The sequence below is a fragment of the Rana temporaria genome, chromosome 1, assembly GCF_905171775.1.
Source record: "Rana temporaria chromosome 1, aRanTem1.1, whole genome shotgun sequence".
Classification (NCBI taxonomy): domain Eukaryota; kingdom Metazoa; phylum Chordata; class Amphibia; order Anura; family Ranidae; genus Rana; species Rana temporaria.
This window is the reverse complement of record NC_053489.1, coordinates 40,177,340-40,196,423: the sequence shown is the minus strand read 5'-3', so window position 1 is coordinate 40,196,423 and position 19,084 is coordinate 40,177,340. Positions and strand designations below refer to the sequence as shown.

General features: G+C 45.9%; 1 protein-coding gene across 2 annotated transcripts in view; it reads right to left on the bottom strand.

Annotated features, from left to right (window-relative positions):
- Nucleotides 1–19,084, bottom strand: part of MYO5B (myosin VB) — a 414,634-nt gene that overhangs the window by 168,194 nt on the left and 227,356 nt on the right. For both annotated transcript variants that reach the window (XM_040336856.1, XM_040336864.1), the window contains exon 9: nt 8,756–8,865. In XM_040336856.1, coding sequence (XP_040192790.1) covers nt 8,756–8,865 — 110 coding nt within the window. The remainder of the gene's footprint in view (nt 1–8,755; nt 8,866–19,084) is intronic.

Genomic DNA, 19,084 nt, shown 5'->3' with positions numbered 1-19,084 from the left:
ACCGGCTACTTTTTTAGGTACACCTATTCAATTGCTTGGTAACACAAATTGCTTATCAGCCAATCACATGGTGGCAACTCAATGCATTTAGGCATCTAGACATGATGAAGATGACTTGCTGAAATTCAAACCGAGCAGAATGGGGAAGAAAGGGGACTTAAGTGACTTTGAATGTGGCCAGGTTGTTGGTGCCAGACAAGCTGGTCTCAGTATTTCAAAAACTGCTGATCTACTGGGATTTTCACACACAACCATCTCTCGGGTTTACAGAGAATGGTCCGAAAAAGAGAAAATATCCAGTGAGCGGTAGTGGCGTGGAATCAATTGCCTTGCTGATGTCAGAGGTCAGAGGAGAATGGGCCGACTGGTTCCAGATGATAGAAAGGTAACAGTAACTCAAATAACCACTTGTTACAACCAAGGTATGCAGAATACCATCTCTGAATGCACAACATAGCAAACCTTGAAGCAGATGGGCTACAGCAACAGAAGACCCCACCGGGTGCCACTCCTGTCAGCCAAGAACAGGAAACTGAGGCTACAATTTTCAAAATTGGACAATTGGACAGTAGTTTGGAAAAATGTTGCCTGGTCTGATGATGAGTCTCGATTTCAGCTGCGACATTCAGATGGTCGGGTCAGAATTTGGTGTAAACAACATGAAAGCATGGATCCATCCTGACTTGTATCAATGGTTCAGGCTGGTGGTGGTGGTGTAATGGAATGGGGGATATTTTCTTGGCACACTTTGAACCCCTTAGTACCATCCCTACCTGAGTATTGTTGCCGACCATGTCCATCCCTTTATGACTACAGTGTACCCATTCTTTGTACTGCCACCAGTCAGTATCCGTGGTCACCGCCATACCAGTTATATACTGACGCTGTACTGCACTGGTGGCAGTAAGTAACAAAAAAAAATAAAAAATGAACCCTTTTCTTAAAATTAAATTTTCCAAAAATTGGGACAAAAATTACAACTTCAAAAAACTTGCCATGCCTCCTACTAAATACCTTGGACTGATTACTTTCAAAAAAGGGATCAGTTGGGGGATATCTGTACTGTCCTGGCATTTTTGGGCCTCAAGAAACGAGATAGGTCGTCAGTTCATCAGGAGTGATTAATTTTCATTTATATATATATATATATATATATATATATATATATCATAGTTTCTCTATAACTATCTCTATATCTCATATATCTCTATAACTTTCCTATAGACTAAATAATATACACTGATTTGGGTTATTTTAACCACTTAAGCCCCATACCATTTTGTAGCTTAAGGACCAGGCCACTTTTTGCAATTCACTTTAACTGACAATTGCACGGTCGTGCGACGTGGCTCCCAAACAAAATTGACATCCTATTTTCCCCACAAATAGAGCTTTCTTTTGGTGGTATTTGATCACCTCTGCGTTTTTATTTTTTGCGTTATAAACAAAATTAGAGCGACAATTTTATAAAAAATTCGATATTTTTTACTTTTTGTTATAATAAATATCCCCCAAAAAATATATAAAAAAAATGTTTTCCTGATTTTAGGCCTATACGTATTCTTCTGCATATTAAAAAAAATCGCAATAAGCGTTTATTGATTGTTTTTTTAAAAGTTATAGCATCTACAAAAAAGGGGATAGTTTTATGGCATTTTTATCAATATTTTTTTTTTACTAGTAATGGCGGCGATCAGCAATTTTTATTGTGGCTGCGACATTATGGCGGACACATCGGACACTTTTGACACTATTTTGGGACCATTGTCTTTTTTACAGCGATCGGTGCTATAAAAATGCACTGATAACTGTGAAAATGACACTGGCAGTAAAGGGGTTAACTTGTAGGGGGTGCTGAAGGGGTTAAGTGTTTCCTAGTGAGTGATTCTAACTGTTAGGTGGCGTGGCTTGGCGTGTGACGTCACTGATCGTCGTTCCCTATGACAGGGAACAGACGATCAGTGACACTCTCACTAGGAAGAACGGGGAAAGGTTTATTTACACTTACCTCTCCCCGTTCTTCAGCTCTGTGACCCAATTGCGGGACGGGTCCGCGGGTCCTGCGCACACGGTCACGTGCCCAGGACCGGGGCGTGAGCGTGCCGCGCGACGCACGGCTGGGCTCCTAAAGGCGACGTACCTGTACATGCTTATGCCCAGCCGTGCCGATCTGCTGACGTATATCATCGTGTGACGGTCCTTAACCAATTAAGTACCGCCTCCTGCACATATATGTCGGCAGAATGGCACGGCTGGGCACAGGCACGTACCTGTACATCGCCTTTAAGAGCCCAGCCGTGGGTCGCGCACACGACCCGTTTCAAGGCTCCGCTGACCCGATCGCCGCCGGTGTCCCGCGATCGGGTCAGAGAAGCTGAAGAACGCGGAGAGGTGTGTGTAAACACACATCACCTTCCCCGTTCTTCGGTGTGGCAGTGTCACTGATCGTCTGTTCCCTGTTATAGGGAACGACGATCAGTGACGTCACACCTACAGCCACGCCCCCCTACAGTAAGAATCACTCCCTTAGGGCACACTTAACCCTTTAGCACCCCCTAGTGGTTAACCCCTTCACTGCCTTTGGCATTTTCACAGTAAACAGTGCATTTTTATAGCACTTTTCGCTGTGAAAATGACAATAGTCCCAAAAATTTGTCAAAAGTGTCCGATGTGTCCGCCATAATGTCGCAGTCATAAATAAAAAAAAATAGATGATCGCCGCCATTACTAGTAAAAAAAAAAATAATAAAAACGCCATAAAACTATCCCCTATTTCATAAACGCTATAACTTGTGCGCAAACCAATCAATAAATGCTTATTGCAATTTTTTTTACCAAAAATATGTAGAAGAATACGTATCGACCTAAACTTAGGGAAAAAAAAAGTTTTTATATATTTTTTGGGGATATTTATTATAGCAACAAGTTAAAAATATTGAATTTTTTTCAAAATTGTTGCTCTATTTTTGTTTATAGCGCAAGAAATAAAAACCGCAGAGGTGATCAAATACCACCAAAAGAAATCTCTATTTGTGGGAAAAAAAGGACGCCAATTTTGTTTGGGAGCCACATTGCACGATTGTCAGTTAAAGCGACGAAGTGCCAAATTGCAAAAAGAGGCAAGGTCCTTAAAGCGGAGCTCCACCCTAAAGTGGAACTCCCGCTGATCGGAACCCTCCCGTGTCACATTTGACACCTTTCAGGGGGGAGGGGGTGCAAATACCCGTCTAAAGACAGGTATTTGCACCCACTTCCGGCCACACAGTCTCGGGCAGACTGCAGGCATGACGTCACCTCCTGTCCCCTGTTGTGTTCTGGGAACACTCGGCTCCCAGTACACAGCGGGAGCCAATTGGCAGGCGTAGCGCGACTTGCGCATGCGCTGTAGGGAACCGGGCAGTGAAGCCAGAGCGCTTCACTTCCTGGTTCCCTCACCGAGGATGGCGGGGGGGGGGGCAGCAGAGTGACAAGCGATCGCTCGTCCTCTGCTGCGGACGGCGCTATTAAAAGTCAGCAGCTGCAGTATTTAGCAGTATGTAGCTGCTGGCTTTTAATATTTTTTTTTCAGCTGAGCTCCGCTTTAACCTGCATAATGGTCCGGGTCTTAAGTGGTTAAGTGGTTAAACCAAAGACGTGTCTCAGAATACAGTTTGGCCTAAATTTATGAGGAACAATTATTTATTTGCAAAATTTTATAATAGAAACCAAAAGAAATTCATTTTTTTTATTTGTATATTTAACAAAAGAATAAAAAACCCAGTGGCCATTAAATACCACCAAAATTAAGCTCTAGTCGTGTGAACAAAATAATACAAATGTCGTTTGGATACAGTGTTGGGTGACCGCACAATTGTCATTTAACCACTTCCATACCAGGCACTTACGCACCTTCCCGCCCAAGCCAATTTTCAGCTTTCAGCACTGTCGCACTTTGATTGACAATTGCGCGGTCCTGCGACGTGGCTCCCAAACAAAATTGGCGTCCTTTTTTCCCCTCAAATAGAGCTTTCTTTCGGTGATATTTGATCACCTCTGCGATTTTTTTTTTTACACAACAACTAAAAAAAGACTGAAAATTTTGAAAAAAAATTACGTTTTTATTTTTTTCTGTAAATTTTTTTGTAAATAAGTAAGTTTTCTCTTTCAATTACGGGCACTGATATGGCGGCACTGATGGGCACCGATGAGATGGCACTGATGGACATCGATGAGGTAGTACTGACGGCACAGATGAGGTGGTACTGATTGGCGGCGCTGGTATGCGGCACTGATGGGCACACATAGGCGGCACTGATGGGCACACATAGGCGGCACTGATGGGCGGCACTGATGGGCACTCATGGGCGGCACTGGGCACTCATGGGCGGCACAGATGGGCACTCATGGGCGGCACTTATGGGTGGCACTGATGGATACTTATGGGTGGCACAGATGGGCACTGATAGGTGGGCACTGGGCATGGATGGGCACTGTGGGGTGGCACTGATGGACACTGTGGGGTGGCACTGATGGACACTTGGGGTGGCACTGATGGACATTGTGGGGCAGCACAGATCCACCCATGTTGCCAGTCAGTGGCCATTTGTGGGCACTGATTGGCATCTTTTTTTTTTTTTTAAAAAAGCTTCTTTTTTTTTTTGTTCATGCTTTTTTTTGGCCCACCCTGGTGGTCCAGGGTGGGCTTCCCTGGTGGTCCATGTGGCGATCCGAGGGGGGGCTGCGCTGATAAACAATCAGCGCGAACCCCCCCTGTCAGACGCGAGTGAGAAAGAGCCATCAACGGCTCTTCCTGTTTACATCGTGATCAGCCGTGATTGGACACGGCTGATCACGTGGTAAAGAGTCTCCGCCGGAGGCTCTTTACCGAGATCGGAGATGCCGGGTGTCAGACTGACACCCCACATCACCGATCGCCGCGCGCACGGCATGAAATCCTGCAGGACGTCCATGGACATCCTGTCAGGATTGTGTAACCACTTCCCGGACGTAAATCGGCCATAGGCCGGGCGGGAAGTGGTTAAAGTACGAGAGCGCTGAAAGCTGAAAATTGGACTGGGCAGAAAGGGGGTAAAAGTACCCAGTAGGCAAGTGGTTAAGGTGAGACTTCATAGTGTATAATAAATAGGGAGAGGGAGATTTTGTATACTGTATCTGTCAATGAATGTTCCTATGTCTTGTATATAGCGACCTCTAATTTATGTTTATGGGTCCCGTAGAACACAATAAAGCCCTATCAGTGTCTGGGGTGAGGCTCACTATATATCACAATCAGGACAATTTCTAGGGGTAATAATTCAGTGAAATGTCACTTTTACAGCGCTAACAACAGAGGTGACAAATTTATTGCGGCACAAGTATTTCTCCTAATCAATTGCTGTCGGACAATCCGCCATCAATATGCGGCGATTGATAACACAAAGTCAATTAATTGAATGAAAGTTGCTTACTGTTACGGATCCACTATGAAAACTTTATCACATACCGTGTTTTATATTTGTAGGAAATGAAAAATTTGTAGGAAATGTATGATGAAAAAGTACTGTATTTATTGGCGCATAACACTCACTTTTTTACCCTGAAAATAGAGGGTAAACTCTGCCTGCGTGTTATACGCAGGGGACTGTGGAAAGTTTTTTCCTGAAACTCCCCTCTTGAAGTTAGGGTGCGTGTTGTACGCCGATAAATACGTACATATCAGAGGTGACTGTACACCAGGGCTTGACAAATTTGCTTGGAATCTAGGAGTCAGTTAAAAAAGTTAGGAGCCAAAGAGCTGCACGTCCCGCCAAGCTCTCGTGCAGAAGCAAACGCATACGTGAGCAGCGCCCGCATATGAAAGCGCTGTTTAAATCACACATGTGAGGTATCACGGTGATTGGTGGAGCAAGAGCAATAATTCTAGCCCTAGACCTCCTCTGTAACTCAAAACATGCAACCTGTAGAATTTTTTGAACGTCGCCTATGGAGATTTTAAAGGGTAAAAGATTGTCGCCATTCCACGAGCGTAAGCAATTTTAAAGCGTGACATGTTGGGTATCAATTAACTCGGCGTAACACTATCCTTTACAATATAAAAACAATTGGGCTAACTTTACTGTTGTCTTATTTTTTAATAAAAAAAAAAGTGTATTTTTTCCCAAAAAAAGTGCGCTTGTAAGACTGCTGCGCAAATACGGTGTGACAGAAAGTATTGCAATGACTGCCATTTTATTCTCTAGGGTGTTAGAATAAAAAATATATATAATGTTTGGGGGTTCTAACTTCTAAGTACAGGGAAGGAGATGGAAACTCCATTAGCTGGAAGCTCCATTAGCATTGCTGGTTGTCTTGTCATACCAACAGTCACCACAAGAGGGCACCAGATTCCAGAAGGAACCATAGGACTGCAGAAGTCCGCAAAGCCGCGGCCTCAATTATCGGCCGGTGTGGCCCAACGCAATCGGGAGGGGGGGTGCGCACAGGTCGCTAATTCTAGTCGCAATTGCGACCTGGCGCCCGGGGTTTGTCGAGCCCTGCTGTACACCACATGTGATAATAATCAGTCAATCCAGAGATTTCAATTATTTCCAGATCCTATTGGTTCCCTTAACCACTTAAGACCCGGACCAAAATGCAGGTAAAGGAGCCGGCCAGTTTTTGCGATTCGGCACTGCGTCGCTTTAACTGACAATTGTGCGGATGTGTGACGTGGCTCCCAAACAAAATTGGCGTCCTTTTTTCCCCACAAATAGAGCTTTCTTTTGGTGGTATGTGATCACCTCTGCTTTTTTTTTTTTGGCGCTATAAACAAAAATATAGCGACAATTTTGAAACAAAATGCAATATTTTTTCCTTTTTGCTATAATAAATATCCCCCAAAAATATATTAAAAAAAACGATTTTTTTCCTCAGTTTAGGCCGATACGTATTCTTCTACCTATTTTTGGTAAATAAAAATCGCAATAAGCGTTTATCGATTGGTTTGCGCAAAATTTATAGTGTTTACAAAATAGGGGATAGTTTTATTGCATTTTTATTAAAAAAAACTTTTTTACTACTGATGGCGGTGATCAGTGATTTTTTTTGTGACCGCGACATTATGGCGGACACTTCGGACAATTTTGACACATTTTTGTGACAATTGTAATTTTCACAGCAAAAAATGCTATAAAAATGCATTGTTTACTGTGAAAATGACAATTGCAGTTTGGGAGTTAACCACTAGGGGGCGCTGAAGGGGTTAAGTGTGACCTCATATGTGTTTCTAACTGTAGGGGGGGCGGGGCTGGACGTGTGACGTCATTGATCGTGTTTCCCTATATCAGGGAACACACGATCAATGACAGCGCCACTGTGAAGAACGGGGAAAGTGTGTTTACACAAAGCTCTCCTCGTTCTTCAGCTCCGGGGACCGATCGCGGGACTCCAGCAACGATCGGGTCTGTGGGTCCCGCGGCCGCGGTCACGGAGCTTCGGACCTACTTGGACATTCCAACATGACAATCATCCAAAACATAAGGCCAAGTCCACCTGTCATTGGCTACAGCAGAATAAAGTGAAGGTTCTGGAGTGGCCATCTCAGTCTCCTGACCTCAATATCATTGAGCAACTCTGGGGAGATCTCAAAGGTGCCGTTCATGCGAGACAGCCCAAGAATTTACAGGACCTGGAGGCTTTGTGCCAAGAAAAATGGTCAGATTTACCATCTGAGAAGATAAAGAGCTTCAAGCTGTCATTGGCCCAGATTCAGTAAGCAATTGCGCTTGCGTAACCATAGTTACGCAGCGCAATTGCTGACTTGCGCCGGCATAACGAGTTCTCCTGATTCAGAGAACTCGTTACGCCGACTGCAGCCTAAAATCTGCGTGGCATAAGGCTCTTATGCCACGCAGATTTTAGGCTGCATTCTTGCGATGACCGCTAGGGGGCGGTCCCATTGTGGTCAGCGTATAGTATGCAAATTGCATACTTACGCCGATTCACAATGTTGCGCGTTTCCGTACGGCGTGTTTAGCGTAAGGCTGCCCCCTTCTAATAGCAGGGGCAGCCAATGCTAAACTATACCCGGCGTTCCCGCGTCGCGACGTTCGAATTTTACGTTGTTTGCGTAAGTGAATCGTGAATGGCGCTGGACGCCATTCACGTTCACTTTGAAGCAAATGACGTCCTTGCGAAGTCATTTGCCGCAATGCACGTCTGGAAAGTTTCCCGACGGAGCATACGCTCGGCGCGGGAGCGCGCCTAATTTAAATGATTCCCGCCCCCGGCGGGATCATTTACATTGCGCGCGCTTACGCCGGGCAATTTTGCCGGCGCGCCCTCGCAATTTACGGGAGCTACTGCTCCGTGAATCGAGGGCAGCGCAAAATATTTGCGGGGGCGCAGGGCAAAATCGTTGCCCTGCGCCTCCGCAAATAGAGCGCAATTCTTTCTGAATCCGGACCATTGATGATGAAGGGGGGAATACACAGTATTAAGAACTGGGGTGTGTAAACTTTTGATCAGGGTCATTTGGGTAGTTTCTGTTGTGATTATGATTTAGAAAGAGTAAATACAGTTGATTGATAATAAATGTCTTCAGCCAAACACTAACCATGAGAGAGAGAAAAGATTTTGTGTTATCATTCATATTCTCTGAGAAATGGCCAAGAAATCATAAATTCTGCCAGGGTATGTAAACTTATGAGCACAACTGTATATATACCAGATATCTATCAGATATAAATATATAAAACTTAAAAGTACATAAAAATACAGTTGACTTGTAATTTCTCACCTCCAGACTGCTGGATTCTCCATCACGCTCGGAAAGGATCTGCACGTTCCCCAGATGCAGAATAGAGGCGATGATCCTAAATATAGTCATCTGATGAGACTCTTTTACACCTGCGGAAAGATCAGCACAGAGAAACAAGTTAAAGTAACAGTCATTTAGCATCTGACTTTTCTAAAAACGCAAAAAAACTCTCAAATAAAAACGCCAGTAAAGCGCTATACTCCGGTATGAATGCAGCCTGAGGCCTGGTTCACACCTATGCAGGTGGCTGTTTGCATATTCCAGGTGCATTTTTCAATACACATTTTTAACTGCTTGCCGAACGCTGCTGGAGGATATACGTCGGCAGAATGGCACAGCTGCGCAAGGCAACGTACCTGTACGTTGTCCTAAAATAGCGGCATAGTGCTCCGGGACCGTGCCCACGGACTCGATGTCCGTGATCGGGTCACAGAGCTGCAGAACGGGGGGATTCCTGTGTAAACAAGGCATTTCTCTGTTCTGCCTAGTGACAGAACACTGATCGTCTGCTCCCTGTGATCGGGAGCAGTGATCACTGTCCTGTCACAGGTAGCCCAGCCCCCACACAGTTAGAATCACTCCCTAGGACACACTTAACCCCCTTCCTCGCTCCCCAGTGCTTAACCCCGTCCCTGCCAGTCACATTTATACAGTAATCAGTGCATGTTTATAGCACTGATCGCTGTAAAAATGATAATGCTCCCAAAATAGCTTTATCCACTAGCCGACCAGCCGCCGCAGTTATATAGCGGCAGGTCGGCTCGGCTGCGCGAGATCACGTAGCTATATGTCATCTCGCATTTCAGCCAATAGGGGTGTGCGCGCCCCCTGCTCGCCCCTTGTGCCGACGCGCGTGTCTGGCAGGCGCAATCACCGCCGGGCACCCACGATCGCTCGTTACAGAGTGAGAACCGGGAGTTGTGTGTGTAAACACACAGCTCCCGGTCCTCTCAGGGGGAGAAATGACTGATCGTATGTTCATACAATGTATGAACAGCGATCAGTCATTTCCCCAAGTCAGTCCACCCCCCCTACAGTTAGAACACACCTAGGGAACATAATTAACATTCCTTGCCCCCTAGTGTTAACCCCTTCACTGCCAGTGACATTTTTATAGTAATCAATGCATTTTTATAGCACTGATCGCTATAATAATGCAACTGGTCCCAAAAATGTGTCAAAAGTGTCCGAAGTGTGCGCCATAAGGTCGCAGTACCGATAAAAATCGCTGATCGCCGCCATTACTAGTAAAAAAAAACCATAATATTAATAAAAATAGCATAAACTATCCCCTATTTTGTAGACGCTAATAACTTTTGCGCAAACCAATCAATAAACGCTTATTGCGATTTTTTTTTTCAGAAAAATATGTAGAAGAATACGTATCGGCCTAAACTGAGGAAAAAAATCTTTTTTTTTATATATTTTTGGGGGATATTTATTATAGCAAAAAGTAAAAAATAATAATTTTTTTCAAAATTGTCGCTCTATTTTTGTTTATAGCGCAAAAAATAAAAACCGCAGAAGCGATCAAATACCACCAAAAGAAAGCTCTATTTGTGGGGAAAAAAGGACACCAATTTTGTTTGGGGACCAAGTCGCACGACCGCGCAATTGTCAGTTAAAGCTACGCAGTGCCGAATCGCAAAAAGTGCTCTGGTCTTTGACCAGCAATATGGTCCGGGGGTTAAGTGGTTAAAAGTGTCCAATGTGTCCGCCATAATGTCGCAGACCCGATAAAAATCTCAGATCGCCGCCATTATTAGTAAAAAAATAATAATAATAAAAATGCCATAAAACTATCCCCTATTTTGTAGACACTATAATAACTTTTGCGCAAACCAATCAATAAACGCTTATAGCGTTTTTTTTTTTACCAAAAATATGTAGAAGAATACATATCGGCTTAAACTGAGGGAAAAAAAAGTTTAATATATTTTTTGGTGATATTTATCATAGCAAAAAGAAAAAAATATTGGGGCAGATCCACAAAAGAATTACGCCGGCGTATCTCTTGATCTACAAAACAAGATACGACTGCATCTCGGATCGATCCGACAGGCGTATGTCTTAGTACGCCGTCGGATCTTAGGTGTATTTTTTCGGCGGCCGCTAGGTGGCGTTTCCGTCTAATTCCGCGTCAAGTATGCAAATTAGGTAGTTACGGCGATCCACGAATGTACGTACGTCCGGCGCATTTTTTTACGTCGTTTGCGTTCGGCTTTTTCCCGGCATATAGTTACCCTTGCTATTATGAGGCGTACTCAATGTTAAAGCGGAGGTTCACCCATAGAGAACACATTTTCCCCTTAGATGGATGCTCATTTTGTCTAGGGGAATCGGCTAGTTGTTTTAAAATATGATCCGTACTTACCGTTTACGAGATGCATCTTCTCCGCCGCTTCCGGGTATGGGCTGCGGGACTGGGCGTTCCTTCTTGATTGACAGTCTTCCGAGAGGCTTCCGACGGTCGCATCCATCACGTCACGATTTTCTGAAAGAAGCCGAACGTCGGTGCGCAGGCGCAGTATAGAGCCGCACCGACGTTCGGCTTCTTTCGGCTACGAGTGACGTGATGGATGCGACCGTCGGAAGCCTCTCGGAAGACTGTCAATCAAGAAGGAACGCCCGCTCCCGAAGACCCATACCCGGAAGCGACGGAGAGGATGCATCTCGTAAACGGTAAGTACTGATCATATCTAGCCGATTCCCCGAGACAAAACGAGCATCCATCTAAGAGGAAAAGAGAAAAAAAACCCTAATTGGGTGAACTCCCGCTTTAAGTATGGCCGTCGTTCCCGCCTCGCATTTTGAATTTTTTACGTTGTTTGCGTAAGTCATTCGCGAATAGGGATTTGCGTAGAATGACGTCACTCGTCGTAAGCATTGGCTTGTTCCGGTTTTATTTCGAGCATGCGCACTGGGATACCCCCACGGACGGCGCATGCGCCATTAAAAAAAAACGTTGTTTACGCCGGGTCAAGGCGTATTTACATAAAACACGCCCCCCATTACATCCATTTGAATTCTGCGCCCTTACGCCGCCAAAGATACACTACGCCGCCGTAACTTGGGGCGTGAATTCTTTGAGGATAGTGTATCTTAGATACGTTGCGCCCGGCGGAAAGATGCGCCGAGGTACGTGAATCTGCCCCATTGTTTTTTTGTTTAATTGTGGCTATTTTTTTGTTTATAGCGCAAAAAATAAAAACCGCAGAGGTGATCAAATACCACCAAAGGAAATCTCTATTTGTGGGGAAAAAAGGACGTACATTTTGTTTAGGTGCAACATTGCACAACCGCGCAATTGTCAGGGACGCAGTGCTGAATCGCAAAAAACGGCCTGGTCATTCAGCAGCCAAATCCTCCGGGGCTGAAGTGGTTAAAGCTGTGGAAGTTTTGCATAGTTTATTGATGTGGCAGGCGTCATGTAATGCTGCCCCGACAACAAGCACATTAGTGGTCGCAGACAGAACGCTCCATCAAAAAGCTGCATTGAATGCACCTCATGCCAGCACACTACTCTCACATCTCATATGTTCCATGTCACTTCCAATTCGTAGCTTCAGGCATTTTAAACTAAAAGGCTTTTCTACATAAGAGACCTGCCCTGCCCTGCAGTCATGAACAGCCAACTTTTCTTTTTCAGCAAGACCCAACAATTTGCTCTATCACTTTCAATTACATGATAAAAAAAACTACTTTTGCTTTTGGCATAATTTTCTATAATTCATCTCTTAACCACTTAAGCCCCGGAACCAATATGCTGCTAAATGCCCAAAAGCGTTTTTACAATTCGGCACTGCGTCGCTTTAACAGACAATTGCGCGCTCGTGCGACGTGGCTCCCAAACAAAATTGGCGTCCTTTTTTCCCCACAAATAGAGCTTTCTTTTGGTGGTATTTGATCACCTCTGCGTTTTTTATTTTTTGCGCTATAAACAAAAATAGAGCGACAATTTTGAAAAAAATGCAATATTTTTTACTTTTTGCTATAATAAATATCCCCCAAAAACATATATACAAATTTATTTTTTTCTCAGTTTAGGCCGATACGTATTCTTCTACCTATTTTTGGTAAAAAAAAAAATCGCAATAAGTGTTTATCGGTTGGTTTGCGTAAAATTTATAGCGTTTACAAAATAGGGGATAGTTTTTTTGCATTTTTATTAATTATTATTTTTTTTACTACTAATGGCGGCGATCAGCGATTTTTTTTGTGACTGCGACATTATGGCGGACACTTCGGACAATTTTGACACATTTTTGGGACCATTGTCATTTTCACAGCAAAAAATGCATTTAAATTGTATTCTTTATTGTGAAAATGACAGTTGCAGTTTGGGAGTTAACCACAGGGGGCGCTGTAGGAGTTAGGGTTCACCTAGTGTGTGTTTACAACTGTAGGGGGGTGTGGCTGTAGGACTGACGTCATCGATCGAGTCTCCCTATAAAAGGGATCACTCGATCGATACGCCGCCACAGTGAAGTACGGGGAAGCCGTGTTTACACACAGCTCTCCCCGTTCTTCAGCTCCGGGGAGCGATCGCGACGGAGCGGCTATAAACGAATAGCCGCACCGTCGTCCCGGATCGCTCCCCGAGGGAATCCGACCGCCGCATGTAGCGGGGGGGTCCCGATCGGACCCCCCACCCGCTAGAAGGCAAGGACGTACCTGTACGCCCATTTGCCTGTACGTGCCATTCTGTGGACGTACATATACATGCGGCGGTCGGGAAGTGGTTAAGAAAGCTTAAAAATAAATGCAGCATATAGTGCCTTGAAAAAGTATTCATACCCCTTGAAATGTTCCACATTCTGTCATGTTACAACCAAAAACGTAAATGTATTTTATTGGGATTTTATGTGATAGACCAACACAAAGTGGCACATAATTGTGAAGTGGAAGGAAAATGATAAATGGTTTTCATTTTTTTTTTCACAAACAAATATGTGAAAAGTGTGTGGGGTACATTTGTATTCAGCCCCATTTCACTCTAAACTAAAATCTAGTGGAACAATTGGAAAATAGAGTTCACCTGTGTGTAATTTAATCTCAGTATAAATACAGCTGTTCTGTGAAGCCCTCAGATGTTAGAGAACCTTAGTGAACAAACAGCATCATAAAGATCAAGGAACACACCAGACAGGTCAGGGATAAAGTTGTGGAGAAGTATAAAGCAGGGTTAGATTATAAAAAATCTCCCAAGCTTTGAACATCTCATGGAGCTCTGTTCAATCCATCATCCGAAAATGGAAAGAGTATGACACAACTGCAAACCTACCAAGACATGGCCGTCCACCTAAACTGACCAGGCCGGGCAAGGAGAGTATTAAAGAGCCAAGAGGCCCATGGTAACTCTGGAGGAGCTGCAGAGATCCACAGCTCAAGTGAGAGAATCTGTCCACAGGACAACTATTAGTCGTGCACTCCACAAATCTGCCCTTTATGGAAGAGTGGCAAGAAGAAAGTTATTTACGATATGCCGCCGTAAGTTAGAGAGGCAAGTGCTGTATTCACAAAGCACTTGCCTTCTAAGTTACGGCGGCGTAGCGTAAATGGGGCCGGCGTAAGCGCGCGTAATTCAAATGTGGATGAGGGGGCGTGTTTTATGTTAATGTATGATGACCTGACGTGATTGACGTTTTTTACGAACAGGGCATGCGCCATCCGTGTACATATCCCAGTGTGCATTGCTCCCAAGTACGCCGCAAGGACGTATTGGTTTCGACGTGAACGTAAATTACGCCCAGCCCTATTCGCGAACGACTTACGCAAACGACGTAAAAAAATCAAAATTCGAAGCGGGAACGACGTCCATACTTAACATTGGCTGCGCCTCCTAATAGCAGGAGTAACCTTTTGCCGAAAAAGCCTAACGTAAACGTCGTAACTAAATTGCGCCGGGCGTACGTACGTGTGTGAATCGGCGTATCTAGGTCATTTGCATATTCTACGCCGAAAACAACGGAAGCGCCCCTAGCGGCCAGCGTAAAATTGCACACAATTATACGCCGCCATATTCAAGTTACGTCGGCGGAGGAAGCCTATTTTTTTAACGTATCTGCCTTTGAGAATCGGCGTAAAGATACGACGGCGCAGATTTGAAATTACGTATCTGGAGATACGCCGCCGTATCTGCTTGCTGAATCTAGCCCTATGTGTGGCGGAAAACTAACACTGCACATCACCCTGAGCACACCATCCCTACCATGAAACATGGTGGTGGCAGCCAGGGGCGGACTGACCATTTGGGCACTCGGGCACTGCCTGAGGGCTCCATGCCACTAGGGGGCCCCATCAGGGTTGCCGGCCTAAGCAAAACCAGGGACAGTATGTAAAAAATCTGTGTTTTTTTACATCTGTCCCTGAAATGTCCCTTACCAACATCCCTTTGGTCAAAAAATCCCAAGATTATAGCTGCCCCGCCTCTCCAGTACCTTCTCAGTGTGTGTATACTGTGTATGAGTACTGTATGTGTGTGTGTGTATACTGTGTGGCCCCATAATCTATAGCCTGGGGACCCCATCAGGGGGGGACGCTTCACGGTTGACTCCATCCATGAGCTTGTCTGTGGCCGTCTTTTGGTCATAGATGGCTCATGGGCGGGAGAGCCAATTAGGCTCATCAACGTGTACGCCCCCCCAGATACGAATGCGCGCCTGGAACTTTTCCAGATCCTGCGGACGCAACTTGTCACCACCAGAGCAGTAGTGATCGGCGGTGATTTTAACTGTCCGATAGAGGAGGATGGGCGCAGTTCTAGCATATACGCAAAACTTGATGCTACTTCTAAACTGCTCAAGGAGATGATCTCGGAGGCATCCTTACGGGACGCCGTGGGATCCATAGGGCAAGGTACCATGAATTATTCATGGTGCCGACCCGATGGATCTGTGCGTTCCAGGATTGACTTTGTGCTCACTTCAAGAGCAGTCAAGCATCGTGAGTTCTTCATGATCCCCTGCTTTTTCTCTGACCACAGGGCCATTCACTTTCGGGGTGAACTGGGCGAGAGCTTTGCTCACGGACCAGGTTCCTGGAAGCTGAATACCACCCTGCTGGAAAATGAGGAATTGATGGGGGAACTCCGGGAGGCCTATGCCTCTTGGACGGAGGAAAAGAGATTCTTCGGAATGGTAAGTGATTGGTGGGAGGTTGTGAAAGTTAAGCTGCGCAGCTTCTTTTAGGCAAGGGGACGACAGCAAGTGTGTGCAAGGAAGAAGGAACTCAGGAGACTGCAACGTGAGTTGCAGTCCCTGCAGGACCTTCACCACTGCGGCTGGGACGTTAGGCAGGACCTGGAGGACACCAAGAAGAGCCTGAAAGGGTACTTTGAGGAAGAATCCAGGCACATTGTCTTCCGTGCCAAGGTGGAGAATCTTGAGAAAGGTGAGAAGTGTAACGCTTTCTTTTTCAGGAAACTCCATTCAGGACACACTCCCTTGTCTGAACTGCGTGACGAGACCGGAACTCTCCAGAAGGGGAAGGAGGCTGTAATGCAAGTAGTTGAAGACTACTACACCAACCTCTACTCCCCGAAAGAAACGGACTCGGAGGCAGCCGACAGGTTCCTGTCAGGTATCACTAACCAAATTGATCCTGCAGGTTCATCGACCGTCAACGCCCCCTGCACTCTGCCGCTAAATCCTTTAGGCGGGGCAGGACCCCGGGCTGCGATGGTCTCCCAGTTGAGCTCTATGTAGCCCTGTGGGACCTCGTGGGCCCGGACCTGCTCGAGCTGTACGAGGAGATGGTGGTGGAGGGTAGAATGCCTCCTTCACTGAGAGAGGGGATGATCACGATTTTGTATAAGCGCAAAGGGGAGAGATCGGACCTGAAACATTGGCGTCCGATCTCTCTTTTGAACGTGGACTACAAAATCCTCGCCAAGGTTTTGGCCAACAGGCTGAAATCTGTCATCGGACAGATCATCCACCCGGATCAAACTTGTGGCATTCCTGGCAGAAGGATTGCAGACAGCCTCGCGCTTGTCAGGGACACGGTCCAGTACATCCAGGACCGCCGTGTGCATGCGGCCCTGGTCAGTCTTGACCAGGAGAAGGCCTTTGACCGTGTCTCCCATGAGTTCATGTGCAGAACCCTGCGCAGGCTTGGTCTTGGGGAACTGTTTTGTTCGTATGTGAATGTAATGTATAAAGACATTTGTAGTTTGGTGCTGGTAAATGGTTGGAAAACTGACCCCTTCGAGGTTCTCTCGGGGGTCAGACAAGGCTGCCCTCTCTCACCTCTGCTTTTTGTTTGCTGTATAGAGCTATTCGCCCAAAGCATCAGACGGAACCCAGAGATCAGGGGGATTACCGCACCAGGACCGGAAAGACGGGAGGTCAAGTGCTCGCTCTACATGGATGACGTGACGGTGTTCTGTGCCGACCAGCGCTCCATCGACACACTCGTCCAGACGTGCGAGGACTTCGGCCAAGCTTCAGGGGCAAAGGTCAACTGCGGGAAGTCGGAAGTCATGCTCTTCAGAAAGTGGTTCCTGCCTTCTTCTGCACCCATACCGTTCAGCCTCAAAGCGGATTTCATCAAAATTCTTGGAGTCTGGTTTGGAGCGGAGGGCGCAGCCCTGAAGTCCTGGGAGGAAAGACTGGCTAAGATGAGACAGAAGTTTGGACTTTGGAGCAACAGAGAACTTACCATCGAAGGGAAAACACTGGTACTCCGCAGCGAGATTCTCCCTGTGTTGCAGTACCTCGCCCAGGTCTGGCCCCCCCCGGGACAACACCTGCAAGGCCATCACCAGGGCGGTGTTTCACTTCATCTGGGACTCCAAAATGGACAGAGTAAAGCGGACTGTTATGTTCAAGGAACCTCTCAAGGGCGGTAAGGGCGTGCCCGACATCGCCACATTACTGAGGGTGTTCTTTGCCTGTAACTGCATCCGCAGGACTTTGGTTGACAGAACTGTGGACTCATGGCGGTAACTCCATGTCCCGTTTTTTCCTCCTGCCTCTTTGGAAGTCTCTTGGATGGGACAAATGGGACAGTTCCATCACCTACAACTGGGATGCTCCATGGTATTACTTGGATACTTTCAAGTTCATCAAGGAGCTGGGACTGCATGGAGTTAAGCCCGACTTGTGGAAGCCAAAAACTATCTACAAGTTGATCAGAGCATCGGACATCTTGGAGTCGATTCCAGGCCTCCCTTCAGCCACTTGCAAAGACTCACCAACAGGCACAAAGATCAGGAATGGATGGCAATCCAAGGGGGATTGCTACTCAGGACATTCTTGCATGCCAGAAACCTGTGCAGATACAGGCACTGCCCCTTTTGCATCATCCAGGAGGAAACATCATATCATGTTTTCTGGGAGTGCCCCTTTGCACAGGGCCTGTTGACGGCCTTGGAACCTGAACTTAAGGACTTTGTACCACAGACTGCTATTACACACTTTGGTGTGTTAAACGGACTCTTCTGTGGAACTCATTCACAGGAGGACATTGACAGTGCCTGGCGGGTGCTGTGTTGCTTTAAAGACGCTTTATGGTACGCCAGGAACCGCCGCGTACACCACCGGCAGAGGATGTCCATCGAGGACTGTCGCAGACTGACCTTCAGTCTGCTGAGGGACTATACCTTGATGGACTTTAAGGAGGAAGAGGACGTCTGAAGATTTCCCCTTCCCCCTGACATTGACATTTCTTGACACGCTTTTTTGAACTACTGTTTTCAGGGTAATGCGGCGTCATGCACGATGTGATGTTTCGGGGTTTCACAACTCTGCGCAACACATCAGGCCTCATACCGCAGAATGGGTTGAATGAATGTAATTTAATTGTATGCTTGGAACTGTATTGATATGTAGTGTATTTATGCGCTGCGTCGCAGTACAGAGAATGTACCCTGTTGAAAGTATTTGATTTTTGTATATTTGCTTTGCAAAATAAACTTAAATATTGCCTGGGGACCCCATAATCTCCTATTGTCCGGGGGGCCCAAAATCTCAAATTACCCAGGGGCCCCATGAGTTGTCAGTCTGCCCCTGGTGTCAGCATCATGTTGTGGGGATGCTTTTCTTCAGCAGGGACAGGGAAGCTGGTCGGAGTTGGTGGGAAGATGGAGCCAGTCTGTACAACACATTGTGAAGAGTGCAGAGATCTGGAGCATGTAACATACAGCAAGCTGTGCAGAGGTCTGGGAAGTGTAATCTGAAACACTGTATACAGAATGCAGAAGTCTCTAGTATATACTATACAGCACATTGTAGAGAGTGCAGAGGTCTGGAGTATATACACCATGTTGTACAGAGTGCAGAGGTCTGGAGTATATACACCATGTTG